This window comes from Primulina huaijiensis, chromosome 2 (assembly GCF_012295235.1).
Source record: "Primulina huaijiensis isolate GDHJ02 chromosome 2, ASM1229523v2, whole genome shotgun sequence".
Classification (NCBI taxonomy): Eukaryota; Viridiplantae; Streptophyta; class Magnoliopsida; order Lamiales; family Gesneriaceae; genus Primulina; species Primulina huaijiensis.
Window position 1 is genome coordinate 19,909,877 of NC_133307.1, and position 23,589 is coordinate 19,933,465.

The window sequence follows — 23,589 nt, forward strand, 5'->3', positions numbered from 1 at the left end:
GTATTCCTTACCGGGAGTGTGGGATGCCGTCTTAACATCCTCCCAGGATTTATAACAAGTTTTTGAAAAAAATATTTTTATTATTTCTAATCTTTATTATATAATAACATTATATTGTATATTAAATATATACACAATAAATAAATAACAGTAAAATAAATATTATTACTTTTGTTATCTTTTTCTTCTGTTTTGGAGCTTGTAAAAAAATATGGAGGACTTTTAGAGTTTCGTGCTGATAACGTGTTATGAAAAAGTAAAAATTTACGGTAAAAAGTAAAAATCTCAAACTCTCGAAATTATCAAACTACACACTTTATAATATTTTTTTCTCTCAACTCAAATGTGAATTTCTTCACAAATGGTGAGGCTATTTATAGAATTTCTTTGATAATAATCCAAAAAATAAAATACATCATCACACACAAATTTCTAATTTTTACAATTCTTATTTTCAATATTCAAATATTCTACAATTACTTTTTCAACATTCAAATCTTTTATTTTAACACTTTGTATATTTTTAAACTAACCCAAACAAACGATATATATTCTGCCACGCTGAGTTCACACACCCGTTAGCTCAAGAAACAGAGAAAATGAGGCGACAGAGGGACGGGATTTGTTCGAGGGCGGTTGCCTCCCTCTGTTCCGCCCATGATTTTCCCGGAATACCAACAGCTCTTTCTGCGAAAGTTGAACCCTAAAAATCTGGCAATACAAACGTTTGTATGTATGTATGTATTTGTTTGTTTATATGCAGTACAGATTTGCTGCTTTATGCGATGAAAAGAACTTTGCGACTTGAAATCGCTCTGTCGATCTGAATCATACCGTCTCTGCGAGTTCCCACGAGCTGTCGTTATTCGTTTATGTTTCTTCTATGTTATGGATCTGGCGAAGTATGTAAGAGGCTGTGACGATGATTTTTTTCTTCAGTTTTTTTTTTCGATTTTGTTGAGCTAATGGGTCGGGCATGGGATTATTCGACCCGTATCTTGGCGGGGCGGTCCCGGAATGCGGTGTGACGGAATGGGCTCTGCTCATCTTCGCATGCAACCGGGGATCTGCAGCCATGGCGTGGTTGTGTTTCCTCTGCCCTCTTTCTGAAGATCTGAGCCTCCAATTTTTATTTTTTCCTCTTCTTTTTAGCATAAATTTTCCGTATTTAGACCTTTCATATTCTGTTTTGGTGACTTGTTTACTAGTTTTGCTTTGTACAGAACCATTTCTATGCTCGATATGTTAGCCAAGATCGAGAAGATCGGATCACAAAAATTGATTTCTTGTGATTCCAATAATCTCTTCCTCACAGGATCGATTGTTCTACGTATTTAACACGAATTAATTAATTACAACACACAGAAAATTAGAGATTACCCTTGAAGCGTGTTTTCGATCTTTCTCTGCACTGGATCTACGCTCCAAACCTCCAAGTCTTCTCTGGTGTTCTCTCAAACTCTAAACGTAGGATTGTGTGTGGTCACAAGTTACAATATCACATATATATAAAATATATTTGTAATATCTTGTAACATAAAAGATAATGACAGTATCTTTTTAATATATAAATTTAAATGGACATAATATATTATATCATATCTAGAAGATTTGATATCTCAATCTTCCATGAAATATAATAGTCCAGATAAATTTATCCCACATATACCATAAATTATAACTCATATAATTTATCCGAGTTTATATTAGAGCCACCAAAGGGACCTGGTCGGATTCAATTAAATTAAGCTCCAATAAATTAATTTGATCCAATCAACTCATGATTAATCAAAATAATTTATTAATCTTATTCTACTCCACTAAAAGAATAAGATTGCACTCTCAAATTAATTGATATTACTGAAGCACAAAATCAATAATAATATCCTCTGATTTATCGACCCAACATATCACCCCTGTCGATCAATTAGAACATCTAAAACAGGGTATCATGACCATATAACCCATATTAGATATTAATAGCTTCTCAACCCTCATCTTCTCTCTGACAGTCCCATGTGATCACATCACATAATTAATTCAACAAGAATGTTGAATTACTGAGCTCAGATTTTACTGTCTTCTAGAAGAACTTGTGAGTTTATGATCATACCTATTGACTAGGTGACAGATTCCATATTACGAACATATTTTCTTTGTTATTTCACTTTGATTCCCAAAACATCGAGATATTGACCAATAGCTTGGTCTCACTCATTGATGTATCAAATAACTTCAAGTTAGTAATCAAAGTTCATTATCCGCTCAGGATTAAGGTGTTATGTACGGCAATCTAGTGATTTTGAATTAGTATGGTCAAATCAAATTCAAATCTCACGTGGTCCAATCCAATACAACAAAATGTATCCTCAATTTTATTACCAAACCAAAGATAGGCTTCAATAAAATTGAGACGATCTTATCAAAATAATTTGTCCTTATTTATTTACCGATCGTGGACAATAAAACTTTGGATTGAATTACAAATTGAATCTTTATATGTTTAACGACTTAAACACTCAATTTATAATAATACAACAATCCAACGGACATATGCATTGCTCAAAATAAATTTATTTAAACAAATAAATGAACATTATTTTAATTTCAAAATGTCATCAACATATAACAAAAGTACTCGATGGGCATCATACTATCGAACATTATTTCATTATCCTCCCACTTGCCCTAGAGTAAATGAGTCATGTCTAGTACACCCATATTTTGAATATGTTCCTCAAAAGCTCTAGCAGTTAAGCTTTTGGTGAAAGGATCAGCAAGATTTTCAGCAGATGCTATCTTGCACACTGTCACGTCTCCTCGTTGAACAATATCCCTCACTAGGTGATATTTTCGTTCAATGTGTTTTCCACGCTGATGGTTTCTTGGTTCTTTTGCATTTGCCACTGCACCACTGTTATCACAATATAAAGTAATGGCATTTGATGCAGCAGGAACAACCTCAAGGCTTAGCAAAAACTTTTTCAGCCAAACGGCTTCTTTTGCTGCTTCACAAGCCGCTACATACTCCGCTTCCATTGTGGAATCAGCAATACATGATTGCTTGATACTCCTCCAAACAACGGCACCACCACCCAATGTGAACACAGATCCTGATGTGGATTTACGAGAATCTCTATCAGCTTGAAAATCAGAATCAGTATAACCCACAGGTGCCAACTCTGAAGCCGAATAAACCAACATATACCCTCTAGTTCTGCGAAGATACTTGAGAATATGCTTTACAGCAATCCAGTGCTCTGGTCCTGGGTTTGACTGATATCTACTAACAATCCCAACAGCATAACAAATATCTGGTCGAGTGCATAGCATAGCATACATAAGACTTCCTACAGCCGAAGCATAAGGAACTCTTTTCATGTATTCCACTTCACTTGGATTCTTGGGATTGTGGTCCTTTGACAAGTGAATTCCATGTCTAAAAGGTGTTTGACCTTTCTTGGAATTTTGCATTGCATACCTCACCAATATTTTATCAATATATGAAGATTGAGATAAAGCAATCCGTTTGTTCTTCCTATCCCGCAGGATTTGGATACCTAGAACATAACTTGCTTCTCCCAAGTCTTTCATGTCAAACTGTTGAGACAACCAATTTTTGACAGATGTCATCACCCCTACATTATTCCCAATAAGTAGGATGTCATCCACATATAGCACAAGAAAAATCACCTTGTCATCCAAAATTTTCTTATAGACACAAGGCTCATCAAGATTTTGATCGAAACCATAATCTTTCACAGATTGATCAAATCTGATGTTCCAAGACCTAGACGCCTGCTTAAGTCCATAAATAGACTTTTTCAGTTTGCATACTTTATGCTCTTGACCGTTGTGAATAAAACCGTCTGGTTGTGCCATATAAATGGTTTCGTCAAGATTTCCATTAAGAAATGCTGTCTTGACATCCATTTGCCACACCTCATAATCAAAATGAGCTGCAATGGATAAGAGGATCCGAATAGACTTTATCATAGCCACAGGTGAGAAGGTTTCATCGTAATCGATTCCTTCTCTTTGGCTAAAACCTTTGGCTACCAATCTAGCCTTAAAGGTCTCTATTTTTCCGTCTATTCCTCTCTTTCTCTTGTAGACCCACTTACACCCTATAGGTCTCACACCTTCAGGAATGTCTACAAGAACCCAGACGGAGTTAGTGTACATGGATCTCATTTCTGATTCCATGGCACTCCTCCATTGGTCAGCGTCAACATCCTCCATAGCTTCTTTGTACGTGATAGGATCCTCCTCTTGTTCAATGGAAACCGCATCAAACGATTCTCCATAGAGCAAGTATCTAGAAGGTGGTCGAATGACCCTCCCACTACGTCTAAGTTGTGGAGGTTCTTGGTTGATTGGTATTGATTGTCGTTGTCTTAAGTTCTCTTCTTGATCATTTCCTTCATTCTCCATTTGGATATGATGGGGTGACCGATCATTGGAACCAATGTCTTCTACCACTTCATTTGTTTGGAAACCAGTGGTTAATGGTGGTAGAAATGTGAATTCAAACTGAGTAGGTTCAGTGCGGATCTCTGGAGTAGATGATTTAGCAATCTCTTCCAAAAGAACCTTACTCTTTGATTCACTTTCTTCTATGTGCTTGTCCTCTAAGAAGGTTGCATTTGTACTTACAAATACCTTCTTGTCTTGAGGACTATAGAAGTAATATCCTCTTGTTCCCTTAGGATATCCGACAAACATGCATAATTCTGATCTAGGTTCCATTTTATCCATCTTTCTCTTTAGCACATAAGCATGACATCCCCATATCCGAATATGTCTTAGATTAGGCACGCGCCCATTCCACAATTCAAGAGGTGTCTTAGAGACAGATTTAGAAGGAACCATGTTCAATAAGTATATTGCAGTTTGGATAGCATATCCCCAAAAAGATGTACTGAGCTTAGAGAAACTTAGCATGGACCTAACCATGTCCAACAAAGTCCTATTTCTCCTTTCAGAGACACCATTCTGCTGAGGTGTAGCTGGTGCACTCAATTGGGATATTATCCCATTATCTGATAAGTATGTTCTAAAGTCATTGGATAGATACTCGCCACCTCTGTCTGATCGAAGTGTTTTTATGCTCTTACCTAATTGTTTTTCCACTTCATTTCTGAATTCTTTGAACTTTTCAGAAGATTCAGATTTGTGGGACATTAGGTAAACATAACCGTATCTAGAGTAATCATCAGTGAAGGTGATGAAATACTCAAATCCTCCTCTAGCTTGTACATTAATTGGTCCACATACATCAGTGTGCACTAATTCCAAAACTTCATTGGCTCTATGTCCTTTAGATTTAAAAGATCTCTTAGTCATCTTACCTTCCAAACAGGATTCACATACAGGCAAGGATTCCACCTTTAAATTACTTAAAGGACCATCCTTTACCAACCGTTGAATTCTATTAAGGTTGATATGACCAAGTCTCAAGTGCCACAAATAAGTTTCATTAGTGGGAGACAATTTAATTCGCTTGTTGGATTCAATGTGATGCAAAGAGCTGTCATCATGTTTTAAGACATACAAATCGTTATTCAAATGTCCCTTGCAAATAAGGGCTTTATTCAAGGTAATATCAACCACCATTTGTGAAAAATGGACATAATATCCTTGTCTAAACAATAAAGCAACAGAAATCAAATTTCTAGTAATCTCCGGAACATAATAACAATGTCTTAAAACCAAATGTTTATTATTCGAAAAATAAAGATAAACAATTCCAACAGCTTTTGCAGACACCACAGCCCCTGTGCCAACTCTTAGAGTATGTTCCCCTTCATTGAGACTTCTGGTTACTTGGAACCCCTGCAAAGTATTGCATATATGATTAGTGGCTCCAGAATCTACAATCCAAGTATCAGTAGAATCAACCACTAAACAAGACTCAATAAAAGATAACTCACCACTAGCTTGCTTCTTNAGCATTTTGGAGTTCCTTCATCAGCTCAGTCAGGGACATATTTAGCTTATTCATGTTATAGCTAACTTTAAACTGTGAGAACATCTCAGGGAGAGTCTCAAGTGCCATGTCAACCTGAGTCTCTGATTTGATTTCAGCCCCTAACACCTCAGCCACGTTAAACTGAGCGATCAATGAAAGCATATGATCTCTCACGGGCGTCCCAGGTTTCATGCGCATGTTCATAATGGTTCTAATGGCTGCTTGTCGTGCCTGACGTCCTTGATGCTCAAACATTTCTTGGAGGCTGTCCATGATTTTTGTAGCAGTGCCCATGTTCTGATGTTTCTGTTGCAGCACATTTGAGATGGATCCCAAAATGTAGCAACGGGCCATCTCATCAGAACTGATCCACTTATCATAAGCCTGCCTTTGAGCTGCTGTGGACTCCGTCGTAGGCACCGATGGACAGGGTTCATTGAGCACAAACTTGTGTTTCTCCGCAGTTAAGACAATCAATAAATTACGTTTCCAATCAATGTAATTTTCTCCGACTAGTTGGTTTTTGGTTAATATCATAGACAGTGAATTTCCAGACATTGTAGCACTCTGATACCATATGTTAGCCAAGATCGAGAAGATCGGATCACAAAAATTGATTTCTTGTGATTCCAATAATCTCTTCCTCACAGGATCGATTGTTCTACGTATTTAACACGAATTAATTAATTACAACACACAGGAAATTAGAGATTACCCTTGAAGCGTGTTTTCGATCTTTCTCTGCACTGGATCTACGCTCCAAACCTCCAAGTCTTCTCTGGTGTTCTCTCAAACTCTAAACGTAGGATTGTGTGTGGTCACAAGTTACAATATCACATATATATAAAATATATTTGTAATATCTTGTAACATAAAAGATAATGACAGTATCTTTTTAATATATAAATTTAAATGGACATAATATATTATATCATATCTAGAAGATTTGATATCTCAATCTTCCATGAAATATAATAGTCCAGATAAATTTATCCCACATATACCATAAATTATAACTCATATAATTTATCCGAGTTTATATTAGAGCCACCAAAGGGACCTGGTCGGATTCAATTAAATTAAGCTCCAATAAATTAATTTGATCCAATCAACTCATGATTTATCAAAATAATTTATTAATCTTATTCTACTCCACTAAAAGAATAAGATTGCACTCTCAAATTAATTGATATTACTGAAGCACAAAATCAATAATAATATCCTCTGATTTATCGACCCAACATATCACCCCTGTCGATCAATTAGAACATCTAAAACAGGGTATCATGACCATATGACCCATATTAGATATTCATAGCTTCTCAACCCTCATCTTCTCTNTGGGTTGGAAAAGCGTCACCGAGGGATCGTCCTGAATGAATCGGGACGTCGGGATGTGCTTGTCATGACATGGGAATAAATTCTTGCCTACGTTTGGCAAACATATCTGATGTGTGTGTCACAGGACGAGCTCAACCTATTGAGGGTTCCCGAGATCGAATCATACCCAAATGTTGTGAATTTGATTGGATTCCATTGTGAAAGGCATCTGTCAGTTATATATGAGGGAGGATCACTCCAACTTTTGCACGAGATTATTCCTACTGGTCTCTAAACTAATTTTTCCTAGCTGTTAGGTAACTTTATATATGATATATCATTCTTGATAGCTAGTTTTCTGGTGGATTTCTATTAGACTAGATACCTTTAGTTGTAAGGACACAATGAAGGTGGCGAATGAAATGGCAAGCATGTTGCAAGCATTTTACAACAAGGGACTTGTCCATGGGGGTGTCAATTCTAAAACAATCTTGGCCGCTGAGGTTTCATTACTTTTGTTGTTTCTTTTTTTCCCTAACAAAAGCTCTTGCATGCTGGTAAGTCTCGTAATATCCTACTCATCTTTGCAGTCTAGGAGGACAAAAGTCCAGTGATGTATGGCTTTGGGTCGTTCTCATACTTTGAACACCGGCAGGCGTATCAGGAGCTCGTTTCAGAAACTTTACTGTTTTCATGGGAAATATCTGGAAGGTTTGATCCATTTTCGCGTTCTTTGCTTGCTAGCGATTGATTATAAAACCAGAAATTTTTACTGCAATCACTATATTGATGTTCAAAAGACTTAAAATATGAGTTTCTTGGTAGAATTTTCACAAGTAACTCTCAATAGATGCAGACAGTGAAACGAATCTTCATCATCTTGTCTGCTGATCAAAACTTTTATATAAGTAGACTGTATAGAGGGTTGTGATTGCCTTCTTACTAAGTTACTATTATTAAGGAAGAGCATATCACATTATAACCACCTTGGTCTTTTGGTGTGTTCTTCCTCATATCTTTATATAAATAACCACCTAATTACATCATATTAATTTTTAATATTTAAAATTTTAAAAGCATAATATATCACACACTGTATTATTTCGAGAAGAAAAACATTAAGAAAAATTGTGATGAAGAAAAAGTTATACCAATATTGAATTGATGAACTTTCACGCATCTCATGCAAGAATCGCTAGTGTTTAATGAAGCTACAGTCTGTCATCGTTATGTCATGTTTTTTTTTTTAAAAAAAAAAAGTTGAGCGAGCTATGTAGAGACATATTTTTTTTTTTTATAAAAAAAGTTAATCGTTCAAAAAGTTTAATATTGCTTAAAAAAGTCTGTGATTGACCGTTCAAGATATCGAGCGTTCAAAATGTGACAATACTGTTGTTAAGCTTATCAAAAGTGAAAAAACTGGCATAAAGACTAAAAATATTCAGAGTAGATCTCCCGTTAGATGATCTCACGGATTTATGTTTGTAAGACAGATCAATCCGGTCCATACCTAGAGTGAGAAATAATATATTTGGTATACAAAATAATATTTTTTCATTGGTTGAGTCGAATAGAAGATTCGTCTCATAAAATTGACTCGTGAAACGATATCGTAAGATTTTTTGCGATATATCTAATTAATTGAAAGTAAAAATGACAATTCGAAAGTAAATGAAGTTACAAATATTTTAAATGTTTGTTCAATTGCTATCAATTCATCCACGACTTGATTTGCACTCGAACTAAGGTTTAAGTGAGTGTCTTGACATCTAAATGTCAGTTTTAAGATATATTGGGCTATTTTTTCTCCACTCTCATTGCATCTTACATCTTTTAGACACGACTTCCCTCAAATTATCTACGAGCCTCATTTCGTTTTCCTCCCCATTGGCTCTGAAATACACACAGCACAAGTGCGATCAATTTTATAATAAACTTCTCAACTTTGTACACATCACTTTTTGGATGTGCTTCAAATTTTCCCTATGTCCAACCAGTTCATGTATATGGAAATCAAGGAAACTCAAATAAACATCTACAAATGAACAATAATATAAGTTCACACATATACATGCACATAATATCGAGTACTTCATAATGACAAATCAATGTGCTATTTTCATTTTTCAAGAACGTTGTTCCATACAAGGTCACAAATTATGATGACTTACATCTATGTGAAAGTTCTTTGACTTAAAATTACAATAAACCAATTTGCATGGTTCAAAGCATGAATATATAATATAACTTACGTATGAGAGCCTTTTCAATATTCCTATAGATTCGCTTCATGTTAATTCTGCATCTGCAAAACTAATGTATTAAAGTTACATATGCAAACGACTGAAATCAGCTGAACAAGATAAAAAATGCTTGCATTTGCCATATTTTGTAGATGATCGATTTCGGGTTGAGTCATGATCCGATTAACTAATTCAGTATAATATTTTTCGATCAAATTATCTCCGTCTTCCAACATAAAATCCGATCTACTAAAACTAATTTTTGTTGTTTATATATAAAAAATATGGCAACTACATACGTTTAGTCTGACTTGTTCACATTGATTTCATTCTTTCGCATCAAGTAATTTTTAGTAAGTTTTGCTCGTTGTCGTTGATTCTGGAAACTAAATTTCAACACAAATGTGTATACATTTGTTTTGCAGACACAGAATTAACATGAAGTTAGACTATACAAATACATAATTTATACCATACATTAATGTCTTGAACCATGCAAATTGGTTAAGTTAGTAAACTTTTTCATACATGAAAGTGTTTAAGTCAAGTTAATATATAAATGATTGTTATCTTATATTAAATATTGTCAATAATTCTTTTCAAGACGACCATATCATAATTCATGACTTTGGAAGTATCTGGGTGAAGAAGTTATTTCACATTCAACATTTTATCTCAATCTTGAATCTTGTATGAGTATGACTACTTATGATTATGAATATAATACTATAAAACACTTTAATTCAAACATAATAATAATAAGTAATTATATTTCATGGATTTAAATATTTATAAATTAAGAACATAATGATCTAAATTATTAGTTATTCAAAAAGCATTTTATATATATTTCAAAACAAATATTACACTCTAAAATTTATAATATCAATATATAATATAAAAAAAATTGTTCAAAAAGTAATTTTTCAAATTTCCAACTTCATTTTTCATCGTTTTACATATTTTGTAAAGGTCAAACCATAAAATAACTTAAGAAATAAAAAATAAAAATAAAATCTAAAATTTTTTTAAAAAAATCTTTTTTACAAACTTTAACTTATTTTACAACGTAGGTATCATTAGCAACATTAGAACTTAAAATTATCAATCATTTGTTGCTGCAATATTTGATACAACATCCTTATTTATAAACAAAATTCATAATATTTCAGTCAAATCTTCTAATTCTGCATCGCCAATTTAAAAAAAAAATTTAGTAAAACAAATAACTTTAAAATGAAAACAAAAATACGAACTAATAAAACTTTTTGTCTGACTAACCAATATCTACAACAAACTAATGTTTCAACGATATTAGGTTTCATTATCCCTAATATAAAAAGGTATGAGATGTTGGCTTTATGAAAAATGATACAAATAGTTTGGTGGGCTTGGAATCATCGGTGACCTGATTCTTAATTCATGTCAACCCAAACACGACACCATCCAACCCAATTTTTTGGATAGCTTTCATGTCCATTCCAATATGACCTCTATCAGGACTCGATATTTTTCGTGTCATGTTCATTTTTGACACTCCTAAGAATAATATTGTTATTTTGATTCAAAGCTTTCAGTTGAATTAGATAGTCAATCAAATCAAGCCAATTAAACGCAACCCAAATCAGTAATAAGTTATCTAATTTGATGTGTGATTGTATTTTGTAGGATTATACATCATAGTTTAAAATTTACCATGTGCGATCTCGAATTATTTCAATTCCACACCTAATTAATATTTAATTATTGCGGTTGTTATTCGGTATTATATAAAATAATTGAAATAATATATTAAATAAATAAAATCAAGATGATAATTGTGGAGCCGAACAAATATGAGAAATATAAGGACCGACCGAGCATTATTCTTCTACTAAACCAAATTGACCAACTTTTTCTTAGAGAATAAAACAAATTTAATCGAGATAAAATTGATCAATTTCGTATCGTCACCGAATTTTCGGAAAAAAATTAAAAATTATAATTTTATTTTTAAAAAATATAATAAAAATACTATTATATCTTGAAAAATTGGGTTTATGGGTTTAACTGATCTTTTACAAAAATACCCAAAATGGAACTGAATAAACCAATTCAATTTGTACATCATAAGTGTCAAATATCGAATAGATAATCATATAACAAAAGCTGATATTTTGGAAATCTATACTATATATCTATAATATCTATAATGTGTCATTAAGTTTAAAATATTTAGATTAACTGACTTTTGGTGTTTTTTGATAAGACAAAAATATATTTTTTCGAAATTACAAAAAATTATATGTTGATAGTATGGATATATAGTATGGATAGTACCCGAACCCTTAATTCAATGGATAACTTAGAATCATTATGAATGTTATCTCAGCATTCGGATTTACAACAGATACCAAAGCAATTCCATTAACAATTTTTCCTTCTTCATTCAAATGCTTGAATGTGGAGAAGAGCTTAGTCTTTTGGTTATCATTGTCTATTTGTTTTCAATTTTGAGGGTAACATTAAATAATATAAGCCTATTTCTTAAGACAATTGGAAATGAATGCACACGCAATGTATGTACCTAAATGGTTGATATGATATGAAAAATGTCGCATTATATTCTGTGTTAAGTATTAGATTATGACTTATGTTAATCCGTATAATTTTATTAAGGAAAAAAATGTTGATATCAATTTGAATTTGGAAGCTTTAGACATAATTTTTTTAAAGAAATTCATGTTACTATTACTACAAATTTAATTGCATAATTGTATGATACCCCATGGATGAGCCCATTACCCCTGGTTCATCCCTAGTCCAAATGGAAAGCAGGCCCATCAAGGGCCCATGTATTCTCCTATAAATACCAGGTTTGAGTGTTTAATTCATGGATTCACTATATTGTTTTCAGCAGCACCCTTAGCTGCTCCCACCATATATCCTCAGTCTCTGACTTGAGCGTCGGAGGGGCTACGCCGGGACACCCTCTTGACCCCCTTCTAACGATCTTATTCGTGATTTCAGGCTCAGGGTAATTTCGAACCTGCGTCTGGACTAGTGACACTTGCTGGAAGCGGACCCCAAAATTTTCCGTGAGTATCACTTGCGCCGTCTGTGGGAATTTTGAGTTGAGGCGTAGAGATGGTAGGCAGGAGAGGGAACAGAAGAGCTAACTCAGCATCGTCGCGTCCTCAGATGGGACCCAAACAATCTCATGTTAAGATGAGGCAGAAACAACCTCGTCTTAAGACGACAGCCGAACAACCTCGTCTTGAGACGACAGACGAGCAACCTCGTCCCAATGAGAACGTGGGGAACTTGAGCCTGGAACAATTGGGCCGATTTATTACCCAAACAGTAGAGGAAGCCATGAGAAAGAACCAGGAATCTATGTTTGCTGAAGAACAGGCCACTCGCCAGGAGCGAGAGAAAAATGCTGAAGGCCATCAAAGCAGAGTCGAAGTGTAACGACCCATTACAGGCCCAGTGGACCGCCCATACGGCCCACTGCCCCGATCGACCCAAGGCTATCCCGATCTTGGGCTCCCTCAAAGGGGCCTTTTCCCTCACGGGCTTTCCATACAATCTTTCGAGGATTTTTCCGCTGCTTTCTTGCACAGATTCGCTAGCAGCAAAAAGCACCAGAAAAATTATCTGAGCTTGTTCGTGATGAAACAACAAGAATCTGAAACCTTGCGAGAATTTATNTCACCCAAGAGAGAAAGCCCTTTTTCGCTAGCCATTTTAGAAGAAGGGCTTCCTCCAAATTTTTGACAGTCAAATGTGGGAGAGTACGACGGACATACTGACCCCGAGGAACACTTGGGGAGGTTTGAGAATGCGTCCTTGTTACATCAATATTCAGATGGGGTCAGGTGCAGAGTGTTTTTGGGCACGCTGGTGAGGTCAGCTCAACAATGGTTTAACACATTGCAGCCCAATTCCATACAATCTTTCGAGGATTTTTCCGCTGCTTTCTTGCACAGATTCGCTAGCAGCAAAAAGCACCAGAAAAATTATCTGAGCCTGTTCGTGATGAAACAACAAGAATCTGAAACCTTGCGAGAATTTATCCAGCATTTCAATGGTGCAGAGCTGGAGATACCAGCTATTACCCCCGACATCATGATAAGTGCCTTTACCCAAGGACTGAGAGGAGGAGAGTTCTTTAAATCGTTGGTGAAGAAACCTCCATCAAATTATGATGATCTGTTATATCGGGAGGAAAAATATGTAAATCTAGAAGATGCCCAGCGGCATAAGAAGATGGAGCAGCGGCCCGGGGGAAGTAGAGTTGAGGTAGCGGAAAGAGGAGGTAGGAAGAGAGGTGCAGGCGTGAAGGAGGAGGATAAAGCTAGGGGTAAAGGACAATTCTCATCACATGTTCCCCTGGATAGGAATCGTGACAAGGTAATGGAGGTGAGCGAGCCCGCGGGGAGGTGGGAGAAGTCACGAAGGGTTGAGTGCAGTGCTAGATTGCCTTCGCGGGACAGACGAGAAAGATCTGCACCTGGGAGTCGACCGAGGTCTCGCCCGTCCCCTAGGCGTGGTCAAGGCCCCCCATGGATAAATCAGAGGGTTGGGGAGCTGAGAGGAGAAGGTCGAGGTCAGGAACCCGTCGAACCAAGGAGAGGAATGGATGATGATAACCACCCTACGAGAGGAATTATTCATATGATCTCGGGGGAGGGGTGCTACTGACGGAGATTCCAGGCGAGCTCGGAAAGCGCTTGGAAGGAGGTCGGAAAACATTGAAATATCTAGAGGAGGAGAGGCGGCGAGGAGAAAAATTGTATTTTCCTGCTAAGGCATCGCCTAGCAGAGGAGCAGAGGTGGGAGGAGAAAAATTTTATTTCCTGCTAAGGCACAGCCTAGCAGAGGAGCATAGTTGGGGAGGAGAAAAATTTTATTTTCCTGCTAAAGTATCGCCTAGCAGAGCGAGGGAGGAGAAGAATTTTCATTATCCTGCTAAGGCGTCGCCGAGCAGAGCAGTTAGAGGGTGATGGTTGGAGAAAAATTTTATTTTCCTTCTAAGGCATAGCATAGCAGAGGAGCATAGTGGAGGAGAAGAATTTTCATTATCCTACTAAGGCCCGGCCCAACAGAGGAGTTAGAGGGTGATGGTTGGAGAAAAATTTTATTTTCCTTCTAAGGCATAGCCTAGCAGAGGAGCATAGTGGAGGAGAAGAATTTTCATTATCCTACTAAGGCCCGGCCCAACAGAGGAGTTAGAGGGTGATGGTTGGAGAAAAATTTTATTTTCTTGCTAAGGCGTTGCCTAGCAGAGGACTTAGAGGGTGAGGATTGGAGAAAAAATTTATTTTCCTGCTAAGGTATCGTCTAACAGAGGAGCAGAGTGGAGGATAAGAATTTTCATTAACCTGCTAAGGCGTCGCCTAGCAGAGGAGTTAGAGGGTGATGGTTGGAGAAAAATTTTATTTTCCTGCTAAGGCGTTGCCTCTATGTTATCTTTTGTATGGATCTTCTACATATCCACAATTGAACTCCAATGTGTTTCGTCCTGGAATGAAAGGCTGGATTCCTTGCTGTGTACAAGGCACTCTAACTATCACAAAACAAAAGAACATTTTTTTGTTTGTGCCCGATCTCATCCAATAACCTTTTTAATCCATATTGCCTCCTTGCAAGCTTGAGTAGCTGTCATGTATTCTGCCTCCGTTGTAGATAACGCCACAACTGTTTGCAGTTTTGAAACCCAGCTTATTGCTCCCTTCGTAAGTGTAAAAACATAACCAGTAGTAGATTTTCTCTTATCAGGATCATCTGCATAATCTGAATCGACATATACCTGAGTGTAAAATCCGATCCTCCATAACATAATACAGCATTTAAGGTACCCTTAATGTATCTAAGGATCCTCTTAACGGTGCTCCAATGCTCTCGTCTAGGATTCGCCATATACCGACTAACTGCTCCCACTGCTTGAGCAATGTCTGGTCTTATACAGATCATAGTGAATATCAAACTTTCCACTGCTGATGCATATGGTACTCGAGACATCTCCATCCTCTCTGCTTCACTGCTAGGACACATCTTGGAAGATAACTTGAAGTTAACAGGAAGAGGGGTCGAAATTGGCTTACTATCTTGAATGTTGAAGCGTTGCAAGACTTTCTTCAAATAATTTTTGTGGGAAAGCAAAATCTTTCTGTTACTTCTGTCTCGATGAACTTGCATCCATAGAATCTTATTTGCTGGTCCCAAGTCCTTCATATCAAATTCCCTAGCCAACTGTGCCTTCAATCCTTGGACCTGATCTTTGTTGGGGCCTGCTACCAACATGTCGTCCACATACAACAGCAAAATAATATAATCATCACCAAACCTCTTGAAATATGTACAATGGTCTGCACTCAGTCTGTTGTATCCAAGGCTCATGATATAGGAATCAAATCTCTTGTACCAACACCTCGGCGCCTGTCTGAGACCGTACAGAGATTTGTTCAACCTGCAAACCAAGTTCTCTTTGCCTTTTTCTGCAAAATTTTCTGGTTGGAGCATATAAATTTTTCTTCAAGATCTCTATGAAGGAATGCCGTTTTCACATCTAGCTATTCTAGATGTAGGTCAAACACCACACACAATGCCAATACTACTCTGACTTTTGTAAGCCGAACCACATGAGAAAATATCTCATTGAAGTCAATGCCTTCTTTTTGAGCATATCTTTTTACCACCAATCTAGCACGATACCACTCCACTTGGTTATTGCCATCACGCTTGATCTTATAGACCCATCTGTTTCCAATGGCTTTCCTTCCTCATGGTAGTGTAACAAGATCCCAAGTTTTATTCATGTCTAATGCCTCCAATTCTTTTTGCATTGCTATCATCCACAAAGATACATCCGAGCTTTGACTAGCCTCGTGGAAACTCGATGGCTCACCATCATCTGATAATAGACAATATGCAATGTTGCTTTCAGTTACATAATCTGAAAGCCAACCTGGTGGTCTTCTGTCTCGAGTTGACTGCCTCACATTGGAAACTTCAGAATCAACATGTTCTTGTTCTTCGTGCTCTGGTACTGCTTCCCAAGAAACTTGACTTTCGTCCGTCTTATTTTCCACCTGAAAAATAGTAGTTTCTGAATTCGGTGTGCCTTTGTCTCCCTTCACTTTATTTTCCTCGAAGATAATATCTCTGCTGATGACAAGCTTGTAAACAGTAGGATCCCACAAGCGAAACCCCTTTACTCCATCAGCATAACCCAAGAAGATACATTTTCTGGATTTCGAATCCAACTTCGATCTTTCTTGCTCATTATACAGAACGTACACAGGACTTCCAAATTTATGCAAATGAGAATAATCTGTTGGCTTCCCAGTCCACATCTCCATCGGAGTCTTCAGATCAATCGCCACTGAAGGAGAATGATTGATAATATAACAAGCGGTTTTGACTGCTTCTGCCCAAAATGACTTGTCTAGACCCGCAGTCCTCAACATAGCTCTTATTCTGTCCAATAAGGTCCTGTTCATCTGCTCCGCCACTCCATTCTGTTGAGGTGTGGAAGCCGTTGTGAACTGTCTTTTGATGCCCTCATGTTGACAATATGCATCAAATTCGTCACTGGTATATTCTCCTCCATTGTCAGTCCTCAGACACTTGATTTTCTTTTTAGAATCAAGTTCAACCCGCGCTTTAAAATCTTTGAAGACCTGGAAAATATTTGATTTCTTCTTGATTGGATACACCCAACATCTCCTAGAGAAAGCATCAATGAACGAGAAAAAGTATCTCACTCCTCTTAGGGATACAACCGGTGCTTGCCAAACATCCGAATGAATCAGCTCCAATATGCATTTGCTCCTGGCAGTAGAAGTGCCAAACTTTAATCTGTGTTGTTTATTGATAACACAGTGCTCACAAAAGGGTAGTGACACTTTTGTAAGTCCCGGCAGCAGCTTCCGTTCTAAGAGAATTTTCAACCCTCGTTCTGACATATGCCCGAGCTTTCTATGCCATAACACTGTTAATTCTTCTTCTGAACCAATTGATGCGACATCTAGTTCCGTCTCTTTGTGTGTTTCTCCCAAAAGTACATACAGATTTGCAGCGATCTTTTTCGCCTTCATAACCACAAGCGCGCCCTTTACAATTTTCATGATCCCGTTCTCGATACGAGTTTTGCACCCGATGTCATCCAATTGCCCAAAGGACAAAAGATTCTTCATCAGTCCTTTCACATGTCGTACCTCCTGTATGGTGCGAATGGTGTCATCAAACATTTTAATTTTTATAGTACCAACCCCAGTGATTTCCAAGGCATGATCATTTCCCATGAATACAGATCCTCTTGAGACTGGTTCATAATGATCAAACCATTCTCTCCGAGACGTCATGTGCCACGTCGCTCCTGAATCCATAATTCATGTGTCACAAAATTTGTGTCTGACTTCTGCAGGAGTTGCTGTTTCGCTGAATAATATTTCACCACTGCCTGAAGTACTGGCCACATTTGGGTGAGGGTTGGAGAAAAGTTTTATTTTCCTGCTAAAGCATCGCCTAGCAGAAGAGCAGAGTAGAGAAGAAGAATTTTCACTATCCTGCTAAGGCGTCGCCTAGCAGAGGAGCAGAGTAGAGAAGAAGAATTTTCATTATCCTACTAAAGCGTCGCCTAGCAGAGGAGTTAGAGGGTGATGGTTGGAGAAAAATTTTAATTTCATGCTAAGGCGTTGCCTAGCTGAGGAGTTACAGGGTGAGGGTTGGAGAAAAATTTTATTTTCCTGCTAAAGCATCTCCTAGCGGAGGAGCATAGTGGAGGAGAAGAATTTTCATTATACTGCTAAGGCCCGGCCCAGCAGAGGAGTTAGAGGGTGATGATTGGGGAAAAATTTTATTTTCCTGCTAAGACGTTGCCTAGCAGAGGAGCGAGAGGGTAAGGGTTGGAGAAAAATTTTATTTTGCTGCTAAGGCATCTCCTAGCAGAGGAGCAGAGTGGAGGAGAAGAATTTTCATTATCCTGCTATGGTGTCGCCTAGCAGAGGAGTTAGAGGGTGATGGTTGGAGAAAAATTTTATTTTCCTGCTAAAGCATCGCCTAGCGGAGGAGCATAGTGGAGGAGAAGAATTTTCATTATCCTGCTAAGGCCCGGCCCAGCAGAGGAGTTAGAGGGTGATGTTTGGAGAAAAATTTTATTTTCCTGCTAAGACGTTGCCTAGCAGAGGAGTTAGAGGGTAAGGGTTGGAGAAAAATTTTATTTTGCTGCTAAGGCATCGTCTAGCAGAGGAGCAGAGTGGAGGAGAAGAATTTTCATTATCCTTCTAAGGCATCGCCTAGCAGAGGAGTTAGAGGTTGAGGGTGGAGAAGAATTTTCATTATCTTGCTAAAGCCCGGCTTAGCAGAGGAGTTAGAGGGTGGATGTGGTGAATTTTTATTTTTCCTGCTAAGGTATCACCTAGCAGAGGAGTTAGAGGGTGGAAGTGTTGAATTTTTATTTTCCTGCTAAGGTATCGCCCAGTAGAGGAGTTAGAGGGTGGAAGTGTTGAATTTTTATTTTCCTGCTAAGGTATCGCCCAGTAGAGGAGTTAGAGGGTGGAAGTGTTGAATTTTTATTTTCCTGCTAAGGTATCGCCCAGTAGAGGAGTTAGAGGGTGGAAGTGTTGAATTTTTATTTTCCTGCTTAGGTCTCACCTAGCAGAGGAGTTAGAGGGTGGAGGTGGAGAATTTTTATTTTCCTGCTAAGGTATCGCCCAGTAGAGGAGTTAGAGGGTGGAAGTGTTGAATTTTTATTTTCCTGCTAAGGTATCGCCCAGTAGAGGAGTCAGAGGGTGAGGAGTTGGAAATTAAAATTTTTTTTTCCTGCTAAGGCATCACCTAACAGAGGAGTCACAGGGTGAGGAGATGGAAGTTTTATTTTCCTGCTAAGGCATCGTCTAGCAGATGAGTTAGAGGCTGAGGAGGTTTAAGCCATGATGTTTCTGCGGAGCATTGCGGCATGTTGCCGAGTGCATGCGGCATCGGTTGGATCGGATCGGCTAAGTGTATAAACGACTAGCATATTTGGGAGGGTGTGCTAGAGGCAGCTAAGTGTTGGAATACTTGGANATGGAGGTGGGGAATTTTTATTTTCCTGCTAAGGTAACACCTAGCAGAGGAGTTAGAGGGTGGAAGTGTTGAATTTTTATTTTCTTGCTAAGGTATCGCCCAGTAGAGGAGTCAGAGGGTGAGGAGTTGGAAATTAAATTTTTTTTTTCCTGCTAAGGCATCACCTAACAGAGGAGTCACAGGGTGAGGAGATGGAAGTTTTATTTTCCTGCTAAGGCATCGTCTAGCAGATGAGTTAGAGGCTGAGAAGGTTGAAGTTTTATTTTTCATACTACGGCCCAGCTTAGCAGAGGAGTCAAGGGCATATCGTGTTAGAAAAATTTATTTTGTTTGTCGACAACGAATGATGTTTGCCACTGCGAAAATTACGGGGATCGAGTGCGAGGGCGTGCCAGGGCTCTTCAGAAACCACATAATCATTCGCAAGGGGAGCTATGTTTGGCGAGGATTTGTAGGCGGATAGGCGAGGCTGGTGCAGGGGGGCTTTGCTTGGCGAGGCTGGGGCAACAAAGCGAGGAGGCGGGAGCAATTGGGCGAGGCCGAGCGCTCGGCGTGTGGGCGAGGGCTTGCGAGAGACGCGCGTGGGCGAGGCTCGGGGGCTGGCGACGAGGAGATGTGAAGGCGAGGGTGGGCATGCTTGGGCGAGATGCGGCAGCTGGGCATGGGCGAAGTAGGGCGAGAGTGGAAGGGGAGCAAGGGGCGAGTGCAGGCGTGCAGGGTGGAAGCTGTTGGGCGAGGCGAGCGCATGGGTGCTCGGGTGAGGATGGGCGAGAGCGAGGCACGCTGGGGCGAGAGTGTGCTCGGGCAGGGCGAGCGTGCACTGTCAAGGAGGGCGAGGCGAGGCTTTGCAATTGCTGTTGGGCGAGCGTGCGCTCGCGGCGAGGGGAGAGGGCGAGGCTTTACTGTTGCTGTTGGGCGAGCGTGCGCTCGCGGCGAGGGGCGAGGGGCAAGGACGAGGCTTTGCTTCTGCTGTTGGGCGAGCGTGCGCTGCTATCGGGGAGGGCGAGGCGAGGTGGCAAGGTCTTGCGGGTAAGAGAGAGTGCAAGGCGAGAGTGTGGGCTGGGTGTGCGAGGCAGGGCGACCAGGCACTCGACGAAACGGCGCGAGGGCGAGGGCGAAGGTTGGGCGAGTGGCGAGGGCCGCGCGGGCGGCGAGTTGGGCGAGCTTGCGGAAGGATGAGGCAGGCGCTGGGGGAGAGCTTACGAGAGGGCGAGAGCGCGCGTGCGTGCAGCGAGTTGGGCAAGCTTGCGGGAGGGCGAGGCGCGCGCTGGGTGAAAAGCCACACGGCGAGGGCAAAGGTGGGGCGAGTAGCAATAGGCGGTGCTTGGTGAAGGAGACTAGGCGAGGAGAAGCAAGGGAGGGTCGTGCTCGGCGAACAGGGGCAGAGGTGAGCGTGGCTAGGTGTTACATCCGTAATTTACTAAGTCTTTAAGCCATGATGTTTGTGCGGAGCATTGTGGTATGTTTCCGAGTGCATGCGGCATCGGTTGGATCGGATCGGCGAAGTGTATAAACGACTAGCACATTTGGGAGGGTGTGCTAGAGGCAGCTAAGTGTTGGAATACTTGGACTTGGCTGTGCAAGCAAGTCAACTCGAGTTGGTTAAATGACTTGGACACGTATAAGCCTTGAATCTGATGTTTGGGCAGTTGTGTGGACGTTTTGGACACTTGGCCAACGTCTAAGACAAGTGGCAGGAAGACAAGCATGCAATCTGGCAGCAGTTAGCCTTGTTCTTATCCAAACAGAGTGGTTGGGCTGGACAGGTGGCGGTTCCAAGGTCAGTTACTCGAGTTTATCTGATATTGTTGCCTTGTATTTCGTTTATATAGGCCATGAGTTGCACAAGGCTTAGAGATACACGAGTGTTAAGCCTTCTTGTGTGCAAGCCATTGGCAGATTGTTTCCTTGTATTGTGAACTATTGTGTTAGTGCAAGGTTGGGCAGATTTGCCTAGTAATCTCGTTTGCCATTGTTATCATTCTTGCTTGCTTGGCTTTTGTGAGTTATATTCAGAAAATATAATCATACACTAGTGTGATCAAACGTGAGAGGGTGATAGGCTTGAGTGTGCAAGTCTACCCGCACAAGGGTTGAAAAAGTTAGCAATAATCCGCTGCGTTGCTTAGCCCCTGTGACAGTTGGTATCAGAGCCTCGTTTTTGAGTGCTCTTGATCGTTGGTTTATTAGAAGATGGCAGAATCTTCGAATGCTTCCAACATGAGGGATCGCATTCTCGAATTGGAGACAAGGCTGCGTCGTATTGAAGGCTTGATCGGTGCACCAGAAGAGCCATCTGATGCACTGTTTGTTCAAATTGAGGGTTTGAACAGATCCAATCAAACGATGCAAATTTCAGTGGCCGATCTATCTGAATTTGTGGAAAGGAGGATCGTGTTTTCCGCAGAAGATGTCGAGTCGAGATTGGATGCATATGATGTTGAATTGAACTTGTTAAAGAAGGCCATTGGGTCGAGTTCTGTTGCAAGTTCAAGTGCTGCATCAAAGTTCAAAGTTCCTGAACCGAAGTCATTTTCAGGAACCCGCAGTGCCAAAGAACTCGAAAATTTCTTGTGGGATATGGAAACTTATTTCAATGCGGCCAAAATTCCGGAGGAGGAAAAAGTCTCTATAACGAGTATGTATTTGAGTGGCGATGCCAAACTTTGGTGGCGTGCTCGCTTATCAGATGATGCAAGTGCCAACAGAGAAAATATTAGCACTTGGAATTCTCTGAAAAAGGAATTGAAGGAACAATTTCTTCCTTGCAATACATCATGGCTTGCAAGAGAAGCGTTGTGGAAGTTGAAACATACTGGTACCACGAGGGAGTATGTAAAGGAATTTAGTTCCTTGATGTTGGACGTTCGTGATATGTCAGAGGAGGACAAACTGTTCAATTTTTTGGCAGGAATGCAACCTTGGGCCCAAATAGAACTAAGACGACAAGGGATCAAGGATTTGCCTTCGGCCATTGCTGCTGCTGATCGATTAGTTGATTTTAAAACAGTCATTGCATCAAATTTAGACCCGAAGAAAAACTTGAGCAATGATAAGGGAAAGGCCAAGTTTGTGAAATCTGAAAAATTCAAAAAGAAATTTGTGAATCGGAAAGATGGTGAAACTATGGCTAAAGAAACAAAAGAAATTGCTGTGACCGATCGTTTTAAAAGGGGATGCTTCATTTGTAATGGATATCACAGAATGCGTGATTGCCCAAAGAGGGGAAAATTGACGGCGTTGGTAACGAAACAAGATCACGAAACGGACAAGGAAGGGCCTTCGCTGGTCAATCCTTTGCAATTGTTGGGAGCGTTGCATACAGACAAGTCAACTAATCATAAAGGCTTGATGTATGTAGGCGTTCTCATCAATGGCAAGAAAGTGATGGCAATGGTTGATACTGGTGCCACTCACAACTTTGTTGCTAATCGGGAAGTACAAAGGTTAGGCCTGGATTTGTCTCCACAGGCAAGNATTGCATCAAATTTAGACCCGAAGAAAAACGTGAGCAAGGATAAGGGAAAGGCCAAGTTTGTGAAATCTGAAAAATTCAAAAAGAAATTTGTGAATCGGAAAGATGGTGAAACTATGGCCAAAGAAACAAAAGAAATTGATGTGACCGATCGTTTTAAAAGGGGATGCTTCATTTGTAATGGAGATCACAAAATGCGTGATTGCCCAAAGAGGGGAAAATTGACGGCGTTGGTAGCGGAACAGGATCACGAAACGGACAAGGAAGGGCCTTCGCTGGTCAATCCTTTGCAATTGTTGGGAGCGTTGCATACAGACAAGTCAACTAATCATAAAGGCTTGATGTATGTAGGCGTTCTCATCAATGGCAAGAAAGTGAAGGCAATGGTTGATACCGGTGCCACTCACAACTTTGTTGCTGATCGGGAAGTACAAAGGTTAGGCCTGGATTTGTCTCCACAGGCAAGTCACATCAAAGCCGTGAATTCGGAAGCAAAACCTATCAAGGGTGTGTCCAACGTGAAG

The 23,589-nt window shown here is 39.5% G+C and overlaps 1 protein-coding gene and 1 long non-coding RNA gene across 26 annotated transcripts in view; one reads left to right on the forward strand and one right to left on the reverse strand.

The window, feature by feature from the left end:
* Positions 1–572: 572 nt before the first annotated feature.
* LOC140968168 (uncharacterized) overlaps positions 573–23,589 on the forward strand; it is a 75,739-nt gene continuing 52,722 nt past the window's right edge. For 9 of the 25 annotated variants that reach the window (XR_012173719.1, XR_012173721.1, XM_073429104.1 and 6 more), the window contains exons 1-2: positions 7,319–7,794; positions 7,887–8,002. Coding sequence is in view for 11 of the 25 variants with exons in the window: in XM_073429104.1 (XP_073285205.1) it covers positions 7,696–7,794; positions 7,887–8,002 (215 nt within the window). In the remaining 14 variants the exon portion in view is untranslated. Of the gene's footprint in view, positions 903–7,318; positions 8,003–23,589 lie in introns of those variants that run through there. The other 16 variants (XR_012173741.1, XR_012173726.1, XR_012173728.1 and 13 more) reach the window with 6 other exon arrangements.
* The window catches only part of LOC140968280 (uncharacterized), a 47,292-nt gene continuing 24,543 nt past the window's right edge, over positions 841–23,589 (reverse strand). Inside the window, exon 2 of the long non-coding RNA XR_012173746.1 lies at positions 841–1,174. This is a non-coding gene — a long non-coding RNA (uncharacterized lncRNA). The remainder of the gene's footprint in view (positions 1,175–23,589) is intronic.